General features: G+C 40.3%; 1 protein-coding gene across 1 annotated transcript; it reads right to left on the bottom strand.

The window, feature by feature from the left end:
* Nucleotides 1-1175: 1175 nt before the first annotated feature.
* LOC129093542 (5,6-dihydroxyindole-2-carboxylic acid oxidase-like) lies at nucleotides 1176-4710 on the bottom strand. The gene is made up of 7 exons (XM_054601592.1): nucleotides 4359-4710; nucleotides 3487-3809; nucleotides 2289-2493; nucleotides 2001-2168; nucleotides 1722-1901; nucleotides 1472-1618; nucleotides 1176-1363 (listed from the first exon to the last, which is right to left on the bottom strand). Exons 1-7 carry the CDS (start codon nucleotides 4708-4710, stop codon nucleotides 1176-1178), a joined length of 1563 nt encoding a protein of 520 aa, XP_054457567.1.
* Nucleotides 4711-23777: the final 19067 nt, after the last annotated feature.

The following is a 23777-nucleotide window of genomic DNA, read 5'->3' as shown; positions in this document are numbered from 1 at the left end:
TGACACCGGGCTGTTATGGAAAAAAACTGACTTATTAGCTCCAATAATATGGGATAAACACGTTGAGCTATTTCCTAATTTATGTGTTTCTGCTAAGACTTTCAAATGCAAGATAAATGCTTGTAAACAAAGTGAAGCAAAATCATTAATAGAAAGCAAAATATACAGTAATACCCTCTAAACATGTGATCCGGAGATGAGAAAATATTGTATAGAATTTTTTTGTTGTGATTTGTTGTGTACATAAATATATTTCTGGTGTGTTTATCAATGTTTTAATCACCCAGTGTCAGTGTAAAGTGGAACAAACAACTGTGTGGACATACAATTGAATCAATTAACAACAACAACATTCTGGGGAAAAAAAAAAAAAAAAAAAAAAAGTATAAATGTAAAAACAGAAAAGCATTAATGAGCATTTTGCATAGATTTTGTATCAATAAAAAAAAAAATGCATATGGTTTGAGCACACAGTCACCGGATTATAACCACTTTATAGGCACTTTTCTTTGAACGCTTCTTTCGTTAATTACATTTCAGATGGTCATGTGGATCAACTTATCTTAACACACCATTAAAACACAAACCTCCCTCACCTCAAAGCATTCCTCTCTTACCAACAACATAAAGAGTTTGAGAAAATGAACTCTAGCACCCCCTTGTGGGCGTTATGGCTCCATTACATAGGAATTGTATTTTTATAAAAAAATCCTAACGCTTCACTTTTATTATGATAAAAGTGAAACATGGTTGAATTTGTAGTAGTGTATGTTTTAATTCATTTCTATTACTCCATTCCTTTAAATGTGTTCAAAATCAGAATGGACATCCTCTACAGATTGACTTGTCATTTACATTTGACAGCACCAGTTCAGCACCACCTGCTGGCATCACCATCACACCAACACTTCGGTTGGCCATGTTGTCTTTATTAGAACACATTTCCAAATTTCCCGATACTGAAAATGAAGCATATATCTAAACCTTTAAATTCAAGAAAAATGCATCTTCAATGAGTGCTTCATATCTGTAGCTACATCAGCTTTGCTAAAGGGACATGAATGTAGCCAAAAGATATTGCTCTTCAGTGAGAACAGACTCATGCTTCAACAAACTGTATTTCTGTGTCACATTAACAGTAAAGAGAAGAGGGGGCATGTGTTCAAACAAAGATCTTAGACCACAGACTGGCTTTTGACATCGTCGTAGCGCTGGTAGTGGTCTCCAAGCAGAGGCTGGTGGCCCTCCATCTTGTGCGACTTGGCACGCACGGCACACGTGGTGGCGGCGAAAACGACTGCGGCGAGCACGAGCGCAGCGACTATTGCCATGGTGATGATTTCAGTCAGAGTGAAAGCTTGAGCTAGAGAGATGGAAGAGGATGATTATTACCTGGATTTATTTAAAAGGCAAGATTTAAAGCAGACCCACAAAAATGTGCCGAGTACTAGAAATCATCCAAAAGGAATACCTGGCCATTCAGCTTCATAAGAGTAACCAAGATTTTCGGGGGCGGTCAGAAACATCTCGGCGTTAGTCACTGGAGGCCAGAAGGGCACCATGTTGTAGCCCCTATTGTGACCAATGGGGGCATTTTCTTCGGGATACAGGGTTGAATCTGTAAAGAAATACTTGAAGTGAGCCTATAAGATCACCATGCTATATATAAAGTATGAATATGCAGGTTCAACTAGAACAAGTGCTTTGAAAAAAACATAAACCTGGGCTGTGTCTCCTCAGCCATTCATCAAATATAGCGTCGGTGTAGGTGTGCAGCAGGACGAAGATGGGGTCATTGGGTGAGAGGTGAGTCTGTCCTCCTGTCCCGTTCAGGAACAGATGAGCCAGGTTGTGGAGGCTCCTCACCACAGGGTCGTAGTTCCCCTTGGGGGCGCTGTAGCCTGCCGAAAGAACACCAACGAATTATGAAAATGCAGAAACGTTGTTTGCCAATGTAAGAAAAACACTGTTTGACAGAAATGTCTTCGTTGTTTGCTCACCTTCAATTGTGTTTCTGAAGCTTTCGGAGGAGGTGGAGTAATAGGGCGGTGTGTCAAAAGCGTTAACCTGCAGACAGTCTGCCACATCCTGGGGCTCTGGGAGACGCTGGACCATCGGCCTGTTAACGTTCCCTGCTGGGTTCCTTCTGATGGGAGACGTCTCAGTGTCTGGGAGGAGACAGGAACCAGATTAGACACACTATAGAAATGTCTCTGCACTAACAACATAAAGGGGATCACTGTAACAACACTAGAGTATTTCCCATGGTGAATAAACAATAGTCTTACTGTTGCAGATTGTTCCCAGTGTGTCGTAGTCTTCTACGCTCTCACATATGACTCTCCACTGGGAGAAGATGGAGTTGGTGCTGAGGGAATTCATGTCAAAGCTGCTCCTGGCTCCCATCAGGTCATCCGTGCAGATGTCACATGTGCTTCCACCGATGGCAAAGTTCCAGTAGGGCAGGGCGAAGGACGGGTCTTGCAGCATGTCCTGGTTGTTTGAAATACATATATGAAAGCATGGCTGAGTTAGTTTGTGAATGTGAAGATCAAGGATAGGAGTTTGCTAGAGGCTTTATTTTATTATGTTGCTGACAATGTGTTTCCGCCCTCCTAAGGTAATGTGCCAATGTATACCAACAGTCTCATAAGGTAATGGAGCCAAGGCACAGAATGCATTGGTTATCATTTTCACACACACACACTGAGAATTGTTTTAAAGAAAGTCTATGGCAATATCTGTTTACCATACATGAATACATCTGCATATTTGTTCTTTAAAAGCCTCTGTGAACACAATTTTAGGAAAACATTTTTTTGAATGCACATGCAACCAGTGGGCAGCAAACAGATTAGTAAAAGATGATGGATTTGGAAATTTAAGAAAGCTTTCTGGAAAGAAAATACTTTTTGGGAAATTGAAGCGTGATTTCTTTACCACCAACTTTTTGGGCATTCTAGTGCAGAAACCGGTTGTATTTTTTGTCATTTTAGTTAATATATTGAATCCTTATGCCCTTGAACTTGAAAATTGCATTAGTTATGGCAGTACAGTTGTGGGGAAAGGCATTAGTTAAAATAAACAAGCTTGGGAATGACAGCTGGGGTAAACTAGACAGTTAGACTGTTATGCTGTTCATTCTGTACACATGACATCTATTGCATTCTGTCCATCCTGGGAGAAGGATCCCTCCTCTGTCGTTCTCCCATAGGTTTCTTCCTTTTTTCTCCCTGTTAAAGGGTTTTTTTAGGGGAGTTTTTCCTGTGCCGATGTGAGGGAAGGACAGAGGATGTCGCATGTGTACAGATTGTAAAGCCCTCTGAGGCAAATTTGTAATTTTTGATTCTGGGCTATACAAAATAAACTGAATTGAATTGAATTGAAGTTAGATGGTGATATATTGGTAATTTAAAGATGTGGATAAACAATGAACCATCACATTGTGTATGTTATTACGTCACCCCTCTTTATACAGCATTTTACCTGCATGTCTCGCTCCAGCTGCAACAGGTGGAACCTGTGCCAAGTGACAAACCCAGGGCCTTCATGGGAGAAGTCTACTCCCCCGAAACTGGCCTGCCCCGCACCCAGGAACGTCTTGCTGACCGAGAAGTAGTGGGTCCACACGAAGTAGTTGTAGACGGTGATGTTCTCGAACTGCACGGTGTTACCGTCGGGCCCGAAGATCTCCGGATAGCGCCGCGTGGCGATCACCAGGTCGGGGTGCACCGTGCGCTTGGCCTGGTCCAGCGCGTTCACGAACGCACGCTTCTCGTCCGAGCTGAGCTGCATCACGTTTCTTCTTACTGGGGGATTAGAGAAGAGGGAGAGTGGATTAAGTCAGTCAGTCATGCGTTAATTGGGGATCAGTTTTTTTTTTTTTTTAATGACAGAGAAAAGAAGTACAGAAAAAGGAGGTTTGATCAATTCAGCTTTTTTTTTTAATTTTTTATCAAATGCCCTTTTCTAAATGTCAGGGCTGTAACTATTTGAAATACATTCATCTTATTTTATGAGGCAATAATGTGAGATCATTTAAGTTAAATAATCTCTCTTTTTCCCTACAGAATAGTTCAATCGACTATAAGTAAGACAAAAGTGTATTTAGCTCCAGACTGTCTAGCTCTGTTCTATGTTAACATTATTACATTACATTACATTACATTACAGTCATTTAGCAGACGCTTTTATCCAAAGAGACTTACAATAAGTGTATTCAACATAGGTATTCAAGAGAACTACTAGTCACCAGAAGTCATAAGTGCATCTCCTTTCTTAAACAAGCATCTAAAAGCATAAACCAGAGCAAAAGTACAGTACAGAAGCAACATTATAACATGGTGTTTCTCACTCACCGACAGTGACTCGCTGGTCACATCCGGGTCCCGTCCATCCGTGTCTGCAGCGGCCGCAGTTATAACCGCTGAAATTTCCATTACACTGACAAGTCCGGTTGAAGAACCGCACCGGCCATCGCTCCCGGTCGTCGCGTCCGTCGTGCGGGTACTGAGGACCGTGCGGACGGGCGTCCACCGTGATGGAGACGCACTGACCTCGACCCACGCTGGAGCCACACGGGTCGTCGTCGAGGCCAGAGGGCGACGGACAGCACTGCCCACTCCGGAGGCCCTCGGGGGTCACACACTCTCTGGGGAACTGAGCACTCACGACCACCACCCCCAAAAGCACCAAAGAGCACTGCCACATGATCCCAAAGAAAAAGGTTGGTCTAGAAGATTTAGAGTCAGTTTACTATGCACTAAAACTAAGCTTTTAAACACAGCAGGAATTATTTGTATCTGTGTGTAGGCCTATAAAACATCCTTCCATGCACCCAGGCCCCAGCTTCTACTTCCCCCCAACCTGGTGAACTGCAGATCTTAAATACCAGATTAGCACATGACCGGATTTTCCCCCTCGTGATGCCATCACACATCATCACATTTCTTACTGGGCATAGAGGGACAGAAAGGTAGTGTGTGATCCCTCATCTGCAGTGTTATTCTTCTTAAAAACTCAACACTAAAGTTGCCTAAATGAGTCCAACATTAAATGTGAAGAAGACTAATACATGACGAGTACATGATGTATTTTAAAGATATTCACTTTGGTATGGTACTTTACAGCACAATGCTTAATTCATGTAATTCGTTCTTTATCGAAAAACAATGGAACAAAGAACTGCATTTTATAAAACGATTCAAATGCCTGTTGAATATTTGTGCAGTCAAAATCACTTGTTGCAGACAATGTTACCGTCATAACCGACCATAAACGTTTATTATCGTTTAACATTTGTGTCAATTTCCCGGTACTCTTCATTGTGTCAGATTAAAACACAAATTATGATGAATGAGCAGACCTGTGTGAACTTTAATATGTGTACGTGGACTACGGTTCAAGCACGCCTTCATGAGCACTATATGAAAATGTATCTGTTATGAAGTGGAAGCATTTTTATTAAAGCGTAGCCGCTGGCACACAAATAGATGTTTTTGGAATTCAAAATAATCAACTTGGTGCTGCAAGCAAGCTCATAAATACAATATGGCTTTTGTTTATTATAATTTACTATTTCACTTGTACATTTTTACGTTTTTGTCCATTACTGACAACCAAATAGAAAAGCAATAAATGACCATAAATGTATTTATTTTGAATATCCCGAATGTCCATTCCACTGTCGCAGTAAAATGCCAGCATCTAATCTTGAAAAGCCTCAGAGGTTCGTGTGTTTGCTCGAGTGATTATATTTCGGGTCATTTGACTTCTCAGAAGGCCTCTCTCTTTCTCTCCACCTCCTCCTTCTTCTTTCCCCCACCTCAAGGCTCAAGGCTGCTCTGAGCATGTGAGACGTGGAGGCATGAGGGCATTTCTTACACAAAAGACACCTTGTAGGAATGCGCAACTCATTCTATGATGTCTATGTTTCAAATCAAAGTGAAACAGATGCAGTATACAGTGAAAAGATGTTTCATAAATCCACCTCGTCGTATTTAAAAACACCTTTTAAAGTTTTTTTTGTAGTGGGAATATTTGTAATATTTGCAAAAGCCGGCACATTTTTGAAGGCATTAAACATTCCCAAACTTTAAAGGGATACTCAAGAGATGTATCATTACACTCCCAATAAGTTAGATGACTTAAGGTTAAATGGATCCTCCACTTCCCATGATGCAAATCAATGGCGTCTAGCTGGATGGTAGAGATGGGAAAAATACCCAGCATTCATTTAATCTGACTGTTGTTAACTGGCTGACACAAGACATCCATGTTTGTCTGTCAGAGTTGTCATAATGACATCTTGGTTATTAATTTGAACACTCCAGACAACATGGGAACCGGCAATTCTGATAACTCCGACATGACAGGAAAGCATCATTGGACCCTTAATGCCTGGTAAATGCCCATATCTTTCAAAACCAACTCATCTAAATTGAAATTATGTTCTTCATTTTCGCCTTGAGATGATGACATCATCCTTGTTATTTTTCACAGTTGACAAAGCTCCTCCAGAGCCGCGGAACAAATTGTACACCTGTCTGTCCATTAAGAGTGGTACTATTCTTAACTAGTAACCTGTAAAATTGGTGGTGAGCCCCTATAGATGTACCATCAGTCAAATGTGAACATTTCAGGTAAAAGCAAGTATAAAAATATGTTGTGTACCTTACCACTCCCGCTCGCTCTATCATGTCGTTTTTGCTTACCTTTCTCATGAGCTGACTGTGCACCATTCATTTGAATTCTCCCCCTGATCGCCCCTCCAGCGTGTTCACCGTTTGTTTATTTGGTTCAGTGTTCTGCCGGTGACAGAGTCAGTCTGAAAACAAAAACCTTTGATTAGTTTAAATTAGCTGATGACACCAGTGGCAAAATCAAGATTTTTTTGACATTCTGCAACTATAACCTCAGCACATTTTTTGAAAGAGGGGGAAAATGATTGGCTGTTATTGTTGACAAAACCTGCAGCTAACCCCAGGGGAGTTAGAATCTGGGGCAAGATCAGCAAGGAAGGTTCTTTCAAAAACCTCCAAAGTCTCACACTCTTCCCATCATTCACTGAAAGTTATACATGAGTCGCAGAGAGGACACTGGATAATGTGAACAATAGCTTTTTGGGTGCATTAATTGTTCTAACGTGTATATCAGTTTTCCCCAGGGGGATCAACAACCACTAATTAGCAAAACAATGCTTCATGAATTCACTCATCAAATGATGGTGATGGAGAGGAAAAACATAGTAACAATGTCAATGCTTCCACTTTAATACAAGGCATTTCAGTAAAGAGTGAAGCAGCAGATAACCAGGGACCCTTACAAAAAATTAAACAGCCACTAAGACACCACTATTAGCAGTTAAACAGCCCTATCAGATGGCAGTAAATGTGAAATCCAAACAGTGGTGGAAAATAACCAAGTGCATTTACTCAAGTACAGTACTTAATTACAATTTTGTATTTTACAAGAGTACATCTATTTTACAAAAACAAAAACATACAAGAAACACACAATACACAATTAAAGATTAAACCTTTTTTGACTTGTGATCCCTTACAATAAAAAGTGTCTGGTTTGGGCCATGTTTCAAATGAGACGAGTTGTTAAAAGTTTCACTGAAAGAGTGATTTCATTTCTCAGATGGTTTGATTGAAATAACTGTTCAAGGCTCAAATATGTTAAAGTATACAATATTTCAGAACCTTGCTTTTTCCTTATTTTCTCACAACGCTTTCCAGATTTATCTTGTGCCCGCTGGAGGAAACAACCTCAGTATATATAAAATAAAAGTAATCCCTTCAATAAATGCTTCATAATGATGCAAAAGTATAAAAAAATATATAATTATATTGGTAGTAGGGGCATAATTATCTGTGCATTTGGTACTTTTACTTTTGATACATTTTGCTTATAAAACATTTGTAAGTTTTAACTCAGTAGTATTTTGAAAGCAGAACTTGAAATTAAGTATATAAACGTGTGTTAATTTGGTACTTTTAGTCCAGTAAAGGTAATGAGCACTCTTTCCAACCCTGGTTAAAAATAATTTATATAACTTTTTTCTTGGAAAGATGTGATGAACCCGATGCTGTCAGTATTATTAATTAACATGTTAAGTTGAAACCAAATCATTCATAATGAAATGTAGCCCTTTAGGCATATAAAAAAACATCATAACAATACAGCAGTTTTGTAGGAAGAGGGGAGTCGTTTTCCAATGTGATCTGAAACACTGAAAGGCAAAGATTCTTAAGCCAGTCACATGTGTTTCACGTAGGTTATCATTATTCCAGTTGCATGTATCGTTTCATAATTGGGGCGTGACGGTGAGGATTACACAAAGCTAGCGCTAAGCTCATTCCATGAAGTACACTTGAAAAATACAGCCACATTCCTTATGTTTGTGCAGTTCCCATGTTTCCCTTGAGAATTAGCAGGAGACCCATTAGCGTGTCAAGGATGTTATGACCGTTTAAACATAATTAGTCTGCAATTCTTTTAAAAAAGGTCAAGATGAATGCTGTAATAGTTCCAATGATCGATTCTTTTGACCTTAGAGTCTAATGCTGGCCTTAAATACATTTTCTAGGATTTTTCATCATCATCATGGACCTGTGGTTATTTAATAATTCAGAGTGCTATTGACCTGAAAATGCACCGCAGTGTTTTTACGGTCACATTTGGGTAGAGAAGGCATCTATTTACTGGTTAAGTCTGTCATAAGTTTATCATCTCTAAAGCCAATTTGTCAACTATCTTTAAATATGTGCATGTTAGATTAGTTTAACAGTCAAAATACAATTGTAACTTAAAGGTCAGTGATCATGTCGTGTAGTATGCTGATGTATTAAATCGAAATGAACACACCAAACCCAAACTATGTACAAAAGTACAACATATTGGTGTACTGTTAAGGAAATCTACTGCTTCACTCCGCCAGGGTTACTACACGTGTACACATCCCCTCTGTTTGTCCCGTGACCAGCCCTCATCCAACCTCCATTTCATCTCCACTCACCCCGGCTACCAGTCTGTGTGTGCTCACGTCGGTGCATGTGTGCGAATAAACCTCGGGCAGAATAGAGGATCATGTGAGAAGATGTGACTCGGGCTTAATGGTAATCCTTGCCTTTGGTAAAAATGGCACAGTGGGAGTCATTAGGGGGGAGCTATACAAGCGGTTCATATGCCTCTGTCTCTCCTCTCCCCTCCCATCCCCTCCCCTCTAAGACAATGCCTGCAACTGCTTGTCATTCTCTTTCACTTTCCCATCACAGGCTGTCTTCCTGCCATTCATTTAACCTCAGCCCCTGCTTTTTACACATGTTCATTTGCTTCTCTGTAAATGATGGGGGAAGAAAAAATACAAATATTTCTCACTATCTGAAAGAATGAGTCCCATGTGAACACACTGTTAGAGCTTGAGGCATCTATGGTAAAAGCAATGAGTCCACAGCTATTCACACTATTGCTTGGTTTCTTTTATCCAAGCTTAGTCTTTTAAACACCAACCAAGATGGTTTTCCAACATTAACCAACCAGTCATTTCAACCCAGACCATGCTGTTTTCCTAACCCTAACCAAGTGTTTGTGCCTGAACTAACAAAAAGTAACCATGGCGATATCAGATGATATAACAGATGTGATTTGAAACAGCTGGAGTTGACTGATTAACCAGATTTCAATACATATTTAGGGCAAATGTTAATTTTCATAAAAACAAACATGTGAATTAATAGGTGTTTCCATCTTGTACCACTGTGCAAATATTATGAGTTGGGTTAGGTCTGTTTCCAGTGGACTATGTTGCATTTTGCTGTTATTTTACATCTTTCCACTCCTATTTTTGAGATATTTTGACATATTCTGTCATTTAGACTAAAGAAGTGAGTAACCATAAGATATTGACAATCATGGAGCAAAAAAAAAAACACAACAGGAGAGTCTATTAAATTCATTTCTACCGCAGATGATTTTATCTCAGGGACAAGTACTCCTCTTCTGATCTTTAACTACTATGTAGTGTTTGCAGAAGATAAGGCAGGGTGAAAATGAGTCCATATTGGTTTTTGAGACAGATGGGGCTGCTATTTGATATCATATCATATCATAATGTAATGACTTCATTAAGAACAGCTTATGAAAACCTTAAGCTGAAAATACAGTATGACTTTTACAGAAAGTTCACTTCCTAATTGAGCTGGGAGTGAATGGAGGTCCATCCTGCGGGACTGTCTGCTGACAGAATGAAGCTGGCTCATAACCAAAGCTCTGGGCTGTAGCAGGAGGAGTGTGAATGTGTGTGGGGGGAATTTGCATTCACCAGAAGCTGTAAGTGCCAAATGAAACTGTGGGCCACAAAAACAATGTTAGAGTATGTATTTTGTTTTCCTAGCTTGTAATCTCAAACAAAATACCAAAACTAATGAAAAGCCCAACAATTTGATAAAAAGCCACTACAGGTCTGCTATCCCACAGTGAGAACATTTCTTACATACATTTGCGGTGGTCATGACCTTATATTTTTGCAGAGGAGAAATCAATTTGGATCCTTGAATGGAAAACAAACTCCATTAAGTTTCACACAGAAATAAAAATAAAGCCGGGGAATAAGGGAATGCATTTCTATTGCAAATAGTATAAGCCTATGTGCTGGGAAAGACAACAGAGATTTGTCAACAATAAAACAATTAATTCTCACAATGTGATAAGCATGTTAACAGTCCCACGCTTCAATTCCAAATGCAATTGAGTTTTCCTCAGGAGCATGGTGACAGAATACAACTAGTTTACTATAGCTTATACAAATTCTGAACAGGTACTGTATAAAGAATGATTAAAGCTTCAAAAATGTTTTACTTTCCTTTTTTTTAAAGAGAAAACAGCCTTCAACGTTGCTTAAAATGGATCTCTTCACTGTAGGTGTAATACAGTCTAACAACCAACAGAGGACAGTGACATCTTATGTAAAGATTTGTGCCAAGACAAGCATCCAGACTGTGTTTACAGCAGTTCTGGGTGGGGATCCATCCACTGTGCAAATACTGTACACTATAGAAACAAAATTACAATTAGTTCTGCCAACATTATCTTGATCTTGAAGAATTTGACCCCTACATGAAAACTTATGAGGCTTTCAATACCTTTCTTAAATTGACAATATTAATAATATCCCAACCCCAAGTTTACAGGAAATACGAAGCAAGTAAACCCATTACAATTAATGTGCTTCCACTACAAGCTATAGTTCCAAACTTTTCGGCGCTTTATTTCACATCAGTTTTGCAGAAATACAGAACAAGCATTTTATATGCGAGTCAGAGAGGACTTCATTTGTTCCGCCAACGAACTTCTCAGAATGTAGTGCCAGCTCGAGGTGGACTGACATGCTGATGAATTGCAGGAGTTAGTCCCTCAAATGAAGGCCTCCACGTATATCGGGATACTGTCTACTTAGCACATGCGCCTGCATCTTAAATCTGCTGCTTTCCGATACCAAAGCACTTCAGGTGATTTACATGGCAATAATTTAAACAGCAGAGGTGCCGTGACCGGGCATTGGCAATAAAATACGGAGATCTACCGCCCAGACTGCTGCTACCACTTGATTGCTTTTTAACAGTCATTAGTCTTGCGGGAGCCTCTTGAAAGGGCATCATTTTTCAGTCAATCCTTCGCTCTACTTCACAGAGTTTTTTCACTGAGGTATGAAAATGAGGGAGGATATTGACAGGTACTGTAAATGGGAGAGGTGAGGGTAATTCAGCGGGAGCATGCTGTGTCACAGATCAGCGCAGACAGCAGCGGTAATTAGTGAGGAACACTAGTCTTGCTCCAGGATGTAGCAGGGAAACAGCTGGGTCGGGAGGTTGTGCCAGCCTCAGCCAATTAAAAAATGCTGCACAGAAGTAGATGATGAGAGGCTGAGGTTAAGATGGGGCCTGCTCATCATTACTGGAGAAACACAAACACTTTTAAATGAACCTCTGCCGGGGAAAGGAAAAGGTTAGGGATGTCGCAACTATCTATGGTCAAACGAGGCACAAATCAACGGAAGTCTGGAGTCAAATTTGATGCATAAACAGCAATGTAGTTCGCTTCGGTTTTTCAGAATCGGTGTGTGTCTTGGTTAAAGTTATCCACTTGGTTTCTTTTCACACTGAAACATTTCAGGCTATCGCGGGAACGCTCACTCGGTTTATTGATTAGATGTGTCTGGGTGAGAGCGAGGAAATAAACACAGGAAATAGGTACTATTTGCTCAAATATCAAGAAGGCAACGTACTTTGCTCCTAGTCCCGGATCCAGACCTCGAGTCATTCTCTAGCTAGCTGCTAGCAAATGTTGAATTCACTCATCCTCATTCCACTATGCAAAGCACAAATTCTAAAGTGAGCCATTTTGCTTAAACTTCCAATGTACACCTTATAGGTGGGTAACACCTGATCACCAACTACCACAAATAAGACAGAGACAGACCAGACCACTTCCTCCAAAAAGTATCTGTTTGGTTGTTTTGGTCAGCACCCAAGTACAATTGATGTCATCAGATCTGCCTAAACAAATCACCCAGAGTTCGATTCAATTGGTCTAAACAATGCAGGTTGGACCTTAAGGGACCTGATCTATGATAAATAGATAAGGCCAATCCAGTGAATGGAATACCTGACAAATCAAGATACATGCATGCACAAAGTCTGCCCTGCTTATGGATTCTATGGTGCAACACAACCATGGTGTAACAAAACCAGAGATATTTAAGGGATAAAAACTTGGAATTATTGCTAACATATTGCCCGACCATATTTTGCTGCTGCTTCCTTTTATCAAATACCCAATACTTTTCTCAACTCGTGTATTGAGTGCACAACATACTGCCATTACCTTGTTCCATCTGTCGTTCAAATACGAGTCCTGCTGATACCATCATTAGCTGTCACCTTATATGTTGCTTCTTAAGACAGCTACCTCAAGCCCACAGTCAACATGAACAAAGGGATTGAAAGAAAGATACAAAAGATCAAAGACCTTGGACAAGGCTTTATAAATTCCCAGATCCGGATCATCCGAACAATGTGTGGACAATGTTTCTTTGAATAACCCTTTCAGATTTCCAGAGGTTTGTCAAATGAGAAATATTTCATACAATGTACAGTAGAGTGCTGTATGTGTGGAGTATATAGCAAATCACCTCACTCTGTGGGCGGATGAGAGTCAGGCTCTGATGTGGCAAGTCTTACAGAGATGGAAGCACATTGCCTGTGAGGATGAGGCATGCATGAACAATATAATAAATCAGAAATGAGCTACTCACTCCTGGTGATTAGAGTCAGAGTTGAGGACTGTTCGTCTCTTTAAAAATGTCACACTCCCCTTAGTGCCGTGTCACATTTTTGGGCGATAAAAGTTTCGTGACTGATGCCAGCTTCTCACAAACCCGGAATAGAATGGCAACATGTTAATTTGTGCCAAAAAAGTGTGTGAATAAGCTTCTTCTGATCGGTACGTGCTGGAGTTTCCCTGAAGGAAATTAATTCAGTAGAATGTCTTTAATATAGACCCACATTGATCTGCTGCTGCGACACGTCTTTGGTTCGGTAGAAACTTTGATTACAATCCAACCTTCAAACAAAAAAGAAATGCAAAGCCTCCCTGCGTTAATGATGTCACGTAGATGTTGGCCATTTTTTTTAGGAACACACAACACTCGTTACATTTTCTGAACAAACTCTCAAAGGTGGCGTAGATCAGTAATCTTCTTCCTAATGAGACATAAGGTAAACACATGCTTGAATTCATAGAGCCGATGCAAGATGAGAGCAGAACATTGCCGATCAAGCTTGGCATAGTTTAGTAAAGACTTGGGCCAAGGTAGATTATTCTGATCTCAAAGAAAGCATTTGAGAATGTTTGACTCTCCCCTATTCTCAAAACTTTCCAGGAAATGTATGTGTGCGCCTCACTTCTTTCTTTAACTCTCCCAGATGTGATAAGGTGCTTGCAAACGCGATTCACCTGCCACAGTCTCCGTGTACCTCACTCGGCTGGCGAGTAATTTATTAGCACTCCATTATGCCGTGTAGCCAAATGTATTTCATTTGTTATGCTTGCCAGGGTGACAAAGGTGGAAATGTTCTTGCTAATTTAATGCCTATTGAGAAAGAAAATTGGATCTACTTCAGGGAGTTGTGATGAGTGTCGTGATGCCCGAGCCACGAATTTCTGCCCAAGATTAATTAAAATGAAATTTCCTTGGGACCTGTGACAGTGGCCCATCTCCTGTACATATTTCTTCATAATTGGAATCACAGTCAGCCTCTGGAGGAGGAAGGGGGTTTCTGGTGTATTTCAGGGTACCAGCAGGGATTTGCTGAGGTTTGCACCTGGGACGGTCTGACTGTGCTTGGGGAAAAAAAAAAAAAAAAAAATCACGCACACACACTTTGAAATGCAGGAAGACAATAAGAGAAAGAGAATATCTCATTTCTGCAAGCAGGTGACATTAAGGACTTATACAGTATAGCTGTCGCAGGATGAAGGACAATGAAAGGCAAGTCCACTTACACTCTAGAAGTGGGGTTACAACCAATATATCAGGACGATCCCCAACTACAAAAACACACAGTGTTTAGCTGAACTCATGCATAACTAACAGGCAGGTACATGAATGGATGCTGCATTACTTAATATGCTGGCCCAGCGTGAGCAAAACACAGGTAACAGCAACAAGCCATTAAACTTTAAAATTCAAGACAGGGGTGCTTCTTTCATTCGACTGGGTGCTCTCCTACAGTTACAGCAGGGAATCAATTCAAACAGCGGCGCTACAAAACAAAAATATGTTGCACCACAGGGGGCTTAAGTTTCCCACATCTTTCCGTTAGTTTCATGCGTTTTGGAAAACAGGCCTTCATCAGTTCTAAATAACCTGGTGCCACCTTCATTTTTTATTATATAACAGCTATAATACCCAATTTTGTAAGCAGGGATTAAAACCGAAAAAGAGCCCTGAATAAAAACAGCAGGGGCTAGGAGAAAAAAAGTTTCATGTTATCTATTAAGCAGCTACCTTACAGACTCATTAAACGTGGGCTGTACTACTTAGCTTCACTTAAAAATGTAGCAGAAAGGCTGTGTTACAAACTACAGATGTGAGGTTTCATATTATTTAATAATAACTACTGAGTTGCCTTATGGGAAATGTTGGCCTGTACTGCACCCATTTTGACCCCGTCTCTCTTTTCTAAGTCCCCTAAAATTATGGAAGTGTAACACCAAATTGCCTGTTAATGACAACGGCAAAACATTTGCTGGTTCCAGCTTCTCAAATATGAAGAGTTGCTGTTTTTCGTGGCTGCTTTGGTGATGTTGGTGTGCAGGTGAAAACCTGATGCCATCCATGCTGCTGCAGTTTATTTCAGTTCAGTTCTTACTTAAAAGATAATTCCTGTTTTATTAAAATCTATGTTATTCTCTTATTATTTTTATAAGTTTGGAGATCCTTTTTTTCAGTGTTACAGTCACCAAAGAAATTCTTGAGATCAGGGAGCATCGCTAAAATTAGGTCAGATGGGGTACCCTTCAACAGATTGGTTAATAATTTTACTGTTTGCTTTCATCTTCTCTTCCAAAATCGGACTCTTTATCAGAGCGTTCTGAGATCCAAGCAATTAACTTGGTGAGTACAAAGTTATGATTACAGATAGGAATCACGGCCAAACCTTTGAAAAGAATATTCAAGTTGTGATAAACCAGAATCATCAGCCAAAGCAGTCTTCTGATCATTTTTTTTGTGTTCATTGATTAGCAGTTTTATCACACCACAGAGAACATTCAAGCAATTCACGAAGAAAAATAAGTAGAGCACGATCCATCTGTCTTTTTTTTCATCCATATTTTAATCCTTAGTCGAAAGATCAAGCTTCTTTTTTACCTTTCTCGGTAGAAGGAAGCTTAAGTACTGTCACTGGATGGATTTGGGCTGGACCTGAGCTGTCTTTAAAATCTGGTAATGTTTTTTTCTCTTTTTAGTTGGACAAAGCAACAGTGTTCATAAGTTAAATGCAGGTTTCTGCAGGAATTAAGGTCTCTTTAAGTGACTGAGGCAGGAGTACACACACACACACACACACACACACACACACACACACACACACACACACACACACACACACACACACACACACACACACAGAGTTTTCTCAGAGGAAACAGAACCAAATAATGAAACAAGAGGGAGCTAACAGGACTACAAACGGAGAAATGCAGACTGTTGCAAAAAACAATCTAAAAACTGGGATCCCTAAAACTAATTAGCGAGCTACATAGCACATACATTTGTCATTGTTTCCTTTGTACATTTCTTCTTAACACACAAGGATGCGAACAAAGCAACCAGCTCAAGTTAAAATGTAGTTTGGATGTGTTAAAGGAAGAAGACTATGAAGATGATTGGCATTGGTAATGGTGGTTCTGAATAGCAAGTAGGTGCATGAACTCACATTAAATCCTGAACACCCAACTAACCCCAAAAGTCCTCAACTTATTAAACATTGTTCATTGTGATAAATGGAAATTCTCAAGAGTGTTTGCTCTTGATAAATTAAATGATTTGCAAGAGTATCAAACTGAACCACAGACTTAACCTAGAATGCACTCAAGGTCTAGCTGGAGAACACTGCCCAAGGATACTCTGCATTTTGAATTCAGTTTTTATGTTCTGCATAGAGGCAATTTATCTCAATAGCAGGTCATTCTTGTCTCATAATAACTTCAGTCTGCAATTTTAAAATATCCCATACCCACTGCTAAGGACAACAATTTCTTATTTCCCTTAAGTAATCTTTTGTTTTGTTTTGATTGGAATATTGATGAGAAAAATATATTCTACATTCACTGATATTGACGATATCCAACTTGAAGAAGAAGAATAAAGACAACTCAGAGGAGGCTGGTATCCAAACCTGTGTGCGACACACAAAACTGGCATGTAGGGGCAATAATTTGTTGAGCCTTGGGATCCTCTATTTATACATAATGGTTCTAAGGGAAATACTGTAGCCTGCCTCAGTCACTCCGGCATCAGGCAGCGCACGCTGGATGCTGAATGAAAGCAGCAAGAAGACAGCGCAGGTCGAAATTCTTCTGGGAGGGCGACAGACTAAACAGACCCTGACACCGGAGCAACTTAGAGTTTTTAAAAGAGACTGTTCACTGCCTTCGTCTTGTCCTCATTCTTAATGTTCCTTTCAGAACATGAAAGTGTTCTGGCACATACAATGTATAAAAAGAAATAAAAATAAGTATATATAGTGTTCACAGAGGAAAGTAAGTGCGTGGCAACATACGAACCTGGTCACGACGACACAAAAACAGACTTGCAGGCACACCCATTGCCATTTGAGTAAGAGACAATACCCTGCCTGTTCTTCATATTTGGGCCGCTTACATAACCAACCGTCGTGAATTATGTAATGCACCCCATTATTAATTTTTAAATGCATCTCTCTTTGAAGCAACTATAATTGGGCATTTATATGTTTTGTGCCTCATCTCTGAGGTATCGACGCTCTCTGACGCGAGTTCAGTGGAAGCGAAACAAAAACTCTCCAAAGCAGAGCACGCATTTTCTCTCATTTCTCTGTGGCTCAAGAGTACAAGCTGGATCTCTCCGATTAAAACGAAAGTAGAAGAGGTCTCATCCTGTCGTAGGGACTGAAAGTGTGACAGGCTGCTTTTTATTTTGTTGAGAAAGTTTCACAGAAAAATCTTGCAGCAGAGGAAGCAGACTTAAGTGTGTTGACTTCTTGACAGCTGTCACCAAGCTTTGACAGCTGTTGTTAAGCTTTGGATGTTTTGATAGCGCTACATTGAAGGCTTTAGAGCCACGGAGCAGGTGTGCTAATTTACGCAACAGTGAGGTTCAGTCAATAATGCTCTCCTGATGCTAGCTGCTTTGCTTTGTCATCACGGTGCCGGCAAATTAGGTAATGTTAAATAGGGGAAACTTTGCTTTATCATTGGCAAAGACCTCAGTTACCAAAGCCATCATCATAAGACTTAAAATACTCATTAAATGCTGTATCTTTATTAAATGTATGCAGTGAGATATTGTCAACAGTACCCATAATTACAGCAAGGAACGATCTATTAGGTACTATGGTAAAATATTGTTTATACATAAAAGGAGTACCAATGGAGGTAATTGCTAAACAGCTCCCTGGTTTTAACAACATTTTGATTATAAAATATAAATGTTGCTTTTATATGGCCTTGTGAAAAAAGTATAGAAATATACTGTAGCTCAGACAATGAGACTGTATGAAAAGACGTACCGTACACCCAGAGCAAAATGTCACACTTCATATACCAAAGCTTGCTCAAAACCAATTAAACACCTCTGTCCTAAACATAAACTTCACACAGTTGCACTTCTCCACAATTCCTTTGGTTGACAGACTCACAAGTTTAGGTAAGGCAAGTGCATTTATATGGCACATTTCAGCAACATAGCAATTCAAAGCACTTTTTTTAAGACATCAAAAACGAAACAGACATGCCTTGATTTAAAAGAAGTGAGAGCAGAAGCTGCAGTTTATTGGGAGTTAGTACCAGATATATGGTGCATAAAAACTGAGCGCTAATTCACCATGTTTAATTTTGACTATTTCAATCATTCAGTGCCTTGGTTTTTTTTAGGGAGACCTGTAAAGACACCTCTACAGTAACCAAGTTTACTTAAGATAAAATGCCTCCAAATCCTGCTTGATGTGATAGGACAAATTTGTTATGGTCTTAATGTGGCTGTTGAAATTCAGGTATGGGTCCATGACTAAACAAAGTTTTCTGGCTTGGTTTGTGGTTTTTAACATTGCTGATTAAAATTGAATAGTGACTTTTAATTGTTCCTCCTTGGCTAAAAGAAACAACAATTATTATTTGAGAATATTCTGGCACATCCAATCCTTGATTTGTTCAATGCATTTAGTCAGTGCTATTACTGGACTATAGTCCCCTGGTGATATGTTTATGTAAATGAGTGCGTCATCTTGAGAATTATGGTAATTTATCTGTTTTTTTTTCAGAATCTGAGCCAGTGGAAGCCTGTAGATGTTAAACAGAAGAGGCCCCAGAATGGAGCCTTGGGGGAACAATGCCAGCCATATTTATCCGCTCCGATGTGTAATAAGCTAAAGACCATGTTGGCACTGTACCAGAAAGTAAACCCAGTTTTCAAGTCGGTTTAGTCAAGTGTTGAGGTCAACTGTTTGCAATGCAGCACTGAGATCTAATAAAACTAAGACTGAAATTCTGCCACTTTCTGTGTTTCGTTGAATGGAGCAGTCTCAGTGCTTTGTGGTGGAAGCAGTTAGAGAACCTGACTAGAAGACATCAAAACAGTTGTTTAGCGACAAACATCATTTTTGCGGTTTGAAAGCAGCCTTTGTAATGATTTTACTTTAAAACAAGAGGTTTACAATGGACCCGTAATTGTTCATTAGTGATGTGTCTTAATTGATATATTTTTTAAGAGTGACTTGATCACTGCAGTTTTCAGAGCCTGTGGGAAGACCTCTGAGAAAAGAGATATGATCACAGTTTGTAAACTGAGGCCATGCAATTTGAAGTATTTTTGAAAAAGCTTTTTGGTAGAATATATGGGCAGCAGGAGGAGGATTTCAGATGTTGTATTATGTCCTCAAGATTTTTTATGGTGATTGGATACGATTGTGTCATGGTATTAAAATTGATTTAAGGTGGACTCAGGGTCAACACATATTAGAGTTCAGAAGCTACTGGCACAGGAGGGTCATTTAGCAGATGCATTATTATTGTTTTTTACGATGACATGAGAGAAAAGGGTTTTCATTTCCCAGTTCCAAAATCTACATTATTATACATAATGTATTCATTAATAATTATTCTTAACAGAGTGGCATTAATTCCTGGAGATGTTTTCTTACCAGAGACAGCCTTCACCTTACTGGGTGCTGTATCATCAATAACGCTTGAAATGATCTACAAGCTCATTGCCAAGAGAAGGCGGGTGTTGGAGAGAAAGACATAACATATGTTGTCATTGGTATTTTCAGTGGCATATCGTTTTTTGATTACCCAAAAGATGTGACAAAAAACCCACATTCATAGTAATGTTTGGTCCGCAGGCCCATTAAAGTAATCAAAGTTCAAAGTGAGACATTTAGGCTCCTTATTTCAAGCCAACAGCAGGCTTGCATGTCTGACCTGTGTGGTTTTTGTTATCACAGACTATAAAAATGGCAAACCAAAGGGGGGTCATTTAAAAACACCCCTCGGCTACGAGTTTAGACTCTTGATAATACAATCCTATCTCACAGTGCACTATGACATGGCTGGTCTCCCCACAGGGATCATGAAAGTTTCATCAGCGTTGGCACAAAGAGAGCCTAAATACATTTTTCATCATTGTTCGGCATTCATCATTCATGGTAATCATTTGAAGTCAGGGGCCTTAAAATACAAACATGAATCCAGGGGCTCTCACTGGCTGCTCAGCATTCCAGGAGGTGCTCCATGATTAACTGTTCCACCCAAAGTGCAGTCTGCGTGGAAGCAGCTAGAGAAACATTCAAAGGAGGAAGCCAGGCCTTCTCCTCACACAGACTGACAGTGAGGGAAGACTACTTTATCATACCATTGATCAGAAATGTGCCCGTTATTGTGAGATGCCCTTAGGCCTAATTAAATATTAAACCTTTTATTGGCTCCCACTAAGGTATTTCTAAATACATTTCATGCCAGGGAAAGCATCAAAGATTCCAAATTCCCCTCCTGACACAAAGTTGTGGTTATTGGCGCTGAACCCCCCCACCACCCAAACCATTTAGGTGCATTTAGAATGATGAAAGAGGCAGGAAATTGCTGGCGATGGCTTCCAGGGGAATGGATAGTATATACATCTCAGTCTATCTGTGAGAAATTATATGTTCCCCCGACTTATACGAGGTTCTAAAATGAGATCGTAAAGCAATGCTATGTATAAGGTTGCCTCACAGTTTACAGTCATTCCCAACATCAGATGAAAAGACGTCAATTTTTTAATGAAGCTGGAAAAAATATATACTGCCAGTTTAGCGCCTGCACAAATTGCACATTGTTTTACTGCCTCGTGTCAGAGAGTAATCACAGTGGTGAGCAGAATGAGTGGCGAACTGCCCCATTCTGTAGGAAGCTAACACTTGAGGGCACAGTCAGTCATAAACAACAGGTGACAGTACATTCGGCATGTCTGTCCTGGCAAAGCGCCTTAATTGATGGTCGTGCTCGACATGAACCGATAAATCAGGGAGCCCATCATCAATAGAAGCGCCACCTATCAAGTCATAACCCCAGCCAAAATAAATGGAGGGGAGCGTGGTATAAAACATATATTGGCCTTCACTTGCCTGGTATATCCATAATTCAAAGGGCATAAATTATACTGCCTCAGCGTCACTGCCGAGTCTGGCTGTCCCTTTTCGTTAACGGGGCAGGCAGCTGAAGTGAGTCAGCTGGAGCATTGTCAGAACACACAGTATGAAGTTCACGTGACCAAACAGCAGATGGAGCCCCTTGCATTGGCTCCATCTGCAGCCAGAGCCACGCTTTCACAGGAAACATTACATCAGTGATTTATTTTCCCCCTCCAGCTCTGTGTCATCACCATTACATGCCATTTATGTCATTAAGGTTGCAGTGTGTTTCTGTGCCTCCATGTGTGTGCGCTCGGCTTTAGGTTTCTACACAGTGAGAGAAACAAGGAGGCACACGAAATAACAAAAGACTGCCATGAAAAAAAGATTACTTTCAAAAGATAGGAAGCGCTGCAACAAATGTGAGTCATGCTAGGTTGCATGTCAATTAGATGTATTTGTCAAACCCAATTTATACCATATTTGTCCATCAGATCCCCTTGGGTTAGTTAGTTTCAACTTTTGACCGCTGTCCCTCTTTGTTTAAGCAGTTTCTCTGCATCTAGGGCATATACTGTCATGATTTTCCCAGACCGTTTGACCCATGACCCATTATTTAATTTCACTTTTATTTTTTTTACTGATTTTGTCAGAGATAATTTGGACTCATGTTGCGTTGAAAAGCCCACATACTTTAACACTGTGCAGGTTACTCAAACACAGTTGTTAATTGGCATCCATCCTAATATGGCCGCATCTTTTTTGCTCTGTATGTAATAATAAGTTAGTTCAAATACGAGACTTTGACATATTTTGTCCACACACAGTGCATCTATCTATTATCAACTTGAAATCCTAAACTTTGCCATGAAGAGCAGGAATTGATCCACACTCTACTGCAATAGTGACAGAGCACTGGTACTTCGATGTTTGTTAGCCTGAGGAGCACCATGGGACATGAGCACAACGGAAGATGACATTTATGAAAATGAAAAAAAAGAATAGTAGAAGTAGAAGCAGTGTGGAAAGCTTCTGGCTTGGGCACCGAGGCACGGATGGCACTTTTCAGCGCTGATTACTGCCACAGCTGAGGAAACTGAGGAGAAACCGTTGGCATTTTGAACTTTCTTTATCAAAGCCCGGATAGAGTGAGCTTGCAGCTTGTCACATGCTTTGGAAATGTTGTGGATGCTTCCAGACACCTGCAAACCTATCCCAACACTGTCCAAAATATCCTCAGAATGTGCACAAGAAATCTGTATTCCCTGTCACATTCAGACACACACATGCACACCCACACACAAACATTCACACGGCATAAGAGCCAGGCCAGATTGCTCGGGCTGAAGACACGTGGTGGAATCATCAATCACATGAGACTCCCTCTGGTCAAATCAAGTTTGTCCTGGTGTGATCAGAACACAATGCCAGCCAAGCAAAGACAGGCCCCTGCTGGTTGGCGGGCTCAAGGGGCATGCTGGGACCTTTCCACGACATCGGGAGGCATATCAATCACGTGGTCGATTGATGGACGGACGATGATTAGGACAAGGCTGTGACTTTGTGAGACCATTTGATATGCAGCTTCCTCTGCTGACGGATCCCTCTGTTCCTCAATCCACCCGACAGCGAAATGAGAAACAGCTGGAGGGATGGAGAGCTCATTGTTCAACCTACATCTGCTCTCTGAAAACTCCAACTCTGAAGGAAGACTGGCTTTCTGCCTCTATATGGTACAGTTATGGAGCCTGATGATTAAAGTGACCTTGAGCAGTTTTGAAAGGGCTTCCTGAAACAAAAGGAGGCTGAATCATGCTGCTGGCCCTTAAAGTACAGTCATTGAACATTGTCAAGACCAGGTTAACTCATTAAAAATTTTTTCCAATTGCCTTTAGAATGATCAATTAAATCTTCAGTCACATTCACGCATACCTTAAGCAACAAAGCAGCTGTGTCTTTTGTTCATTAAAATACAGACTAATGTAGCTAATACACAGCAGATATAGCTGCTTTCCACAGGAACTGCAGATAAGTTAAAGTACTCCCATGCTGTTTCCATGTTACCAATTCCTCTCTGCATTCAGCTATTTGTCAAGGTCAACTATTTCATCGGCGTGGAGAAGAAATCTGGGCTATGACCATGTTTGAGCAGCAGGATTCAGGGGAAATGAGAAAGCTGAAGTGCAGCTCACGAGTGTAATTGGTCTCCTGGCATCTTCACACGGGGCTTGATTAACATGCCTTTGAAGCATTCCAGGCACATTTGCCCGCGGAACAAAGACACAGCCGATAATGATGATCAGAAATGTTATTGACGGACAAGGTGTTCGAATGTCTCGGACA

The sequence above is a fragment of the Anoplopoma fimbria genome, chromosome 7, assembly GCF_027596085.1.
Source record: "Anoplopoma fimbria isolate UVic2021 breed Golden Eagle Sablefish chromosome 7, Afim_UVic_2022, whole genome shotgun sequence".
NCBI classification, from domain to species: domain Eukaryota; kingdom Metazoa; phylum Chordata; class Actinopteri; order Perciformes; family Anoplopomatidae; genus Anoplopoma; species Anoplopoma fimbria.
Note: the sequence above shows the minus strand (reverse complement) of the source record. Positions and strands in the feature narration are given on the sequence as shown.

Excerpts from the sequence above, each read along its gene's own strand:
- LOC129093542 (XM_054601592.1), bottom strand. The coding sequence starts at position 4,710 with ATGTGGCAGTGCTCTTTGGTGCTTTTGGGGGTGGTGGTCGTGAGTGCT. Across the intron at positions 2,494-3,486 it reads AGCTGGAGCGAGACATGCAG|GACATGCTGCAAGACCCGTC; the intron begins GTAAAATGCTGT and ends TCAAACAACCAG. Across the intron at positions 2,169-2,288 it reads ACTGGGAACAATCTGCAACA|ACACTGAGACGTCTCCCATC; the intron begins GTAAGACTATTG and ends GTCTCCTCCCAG.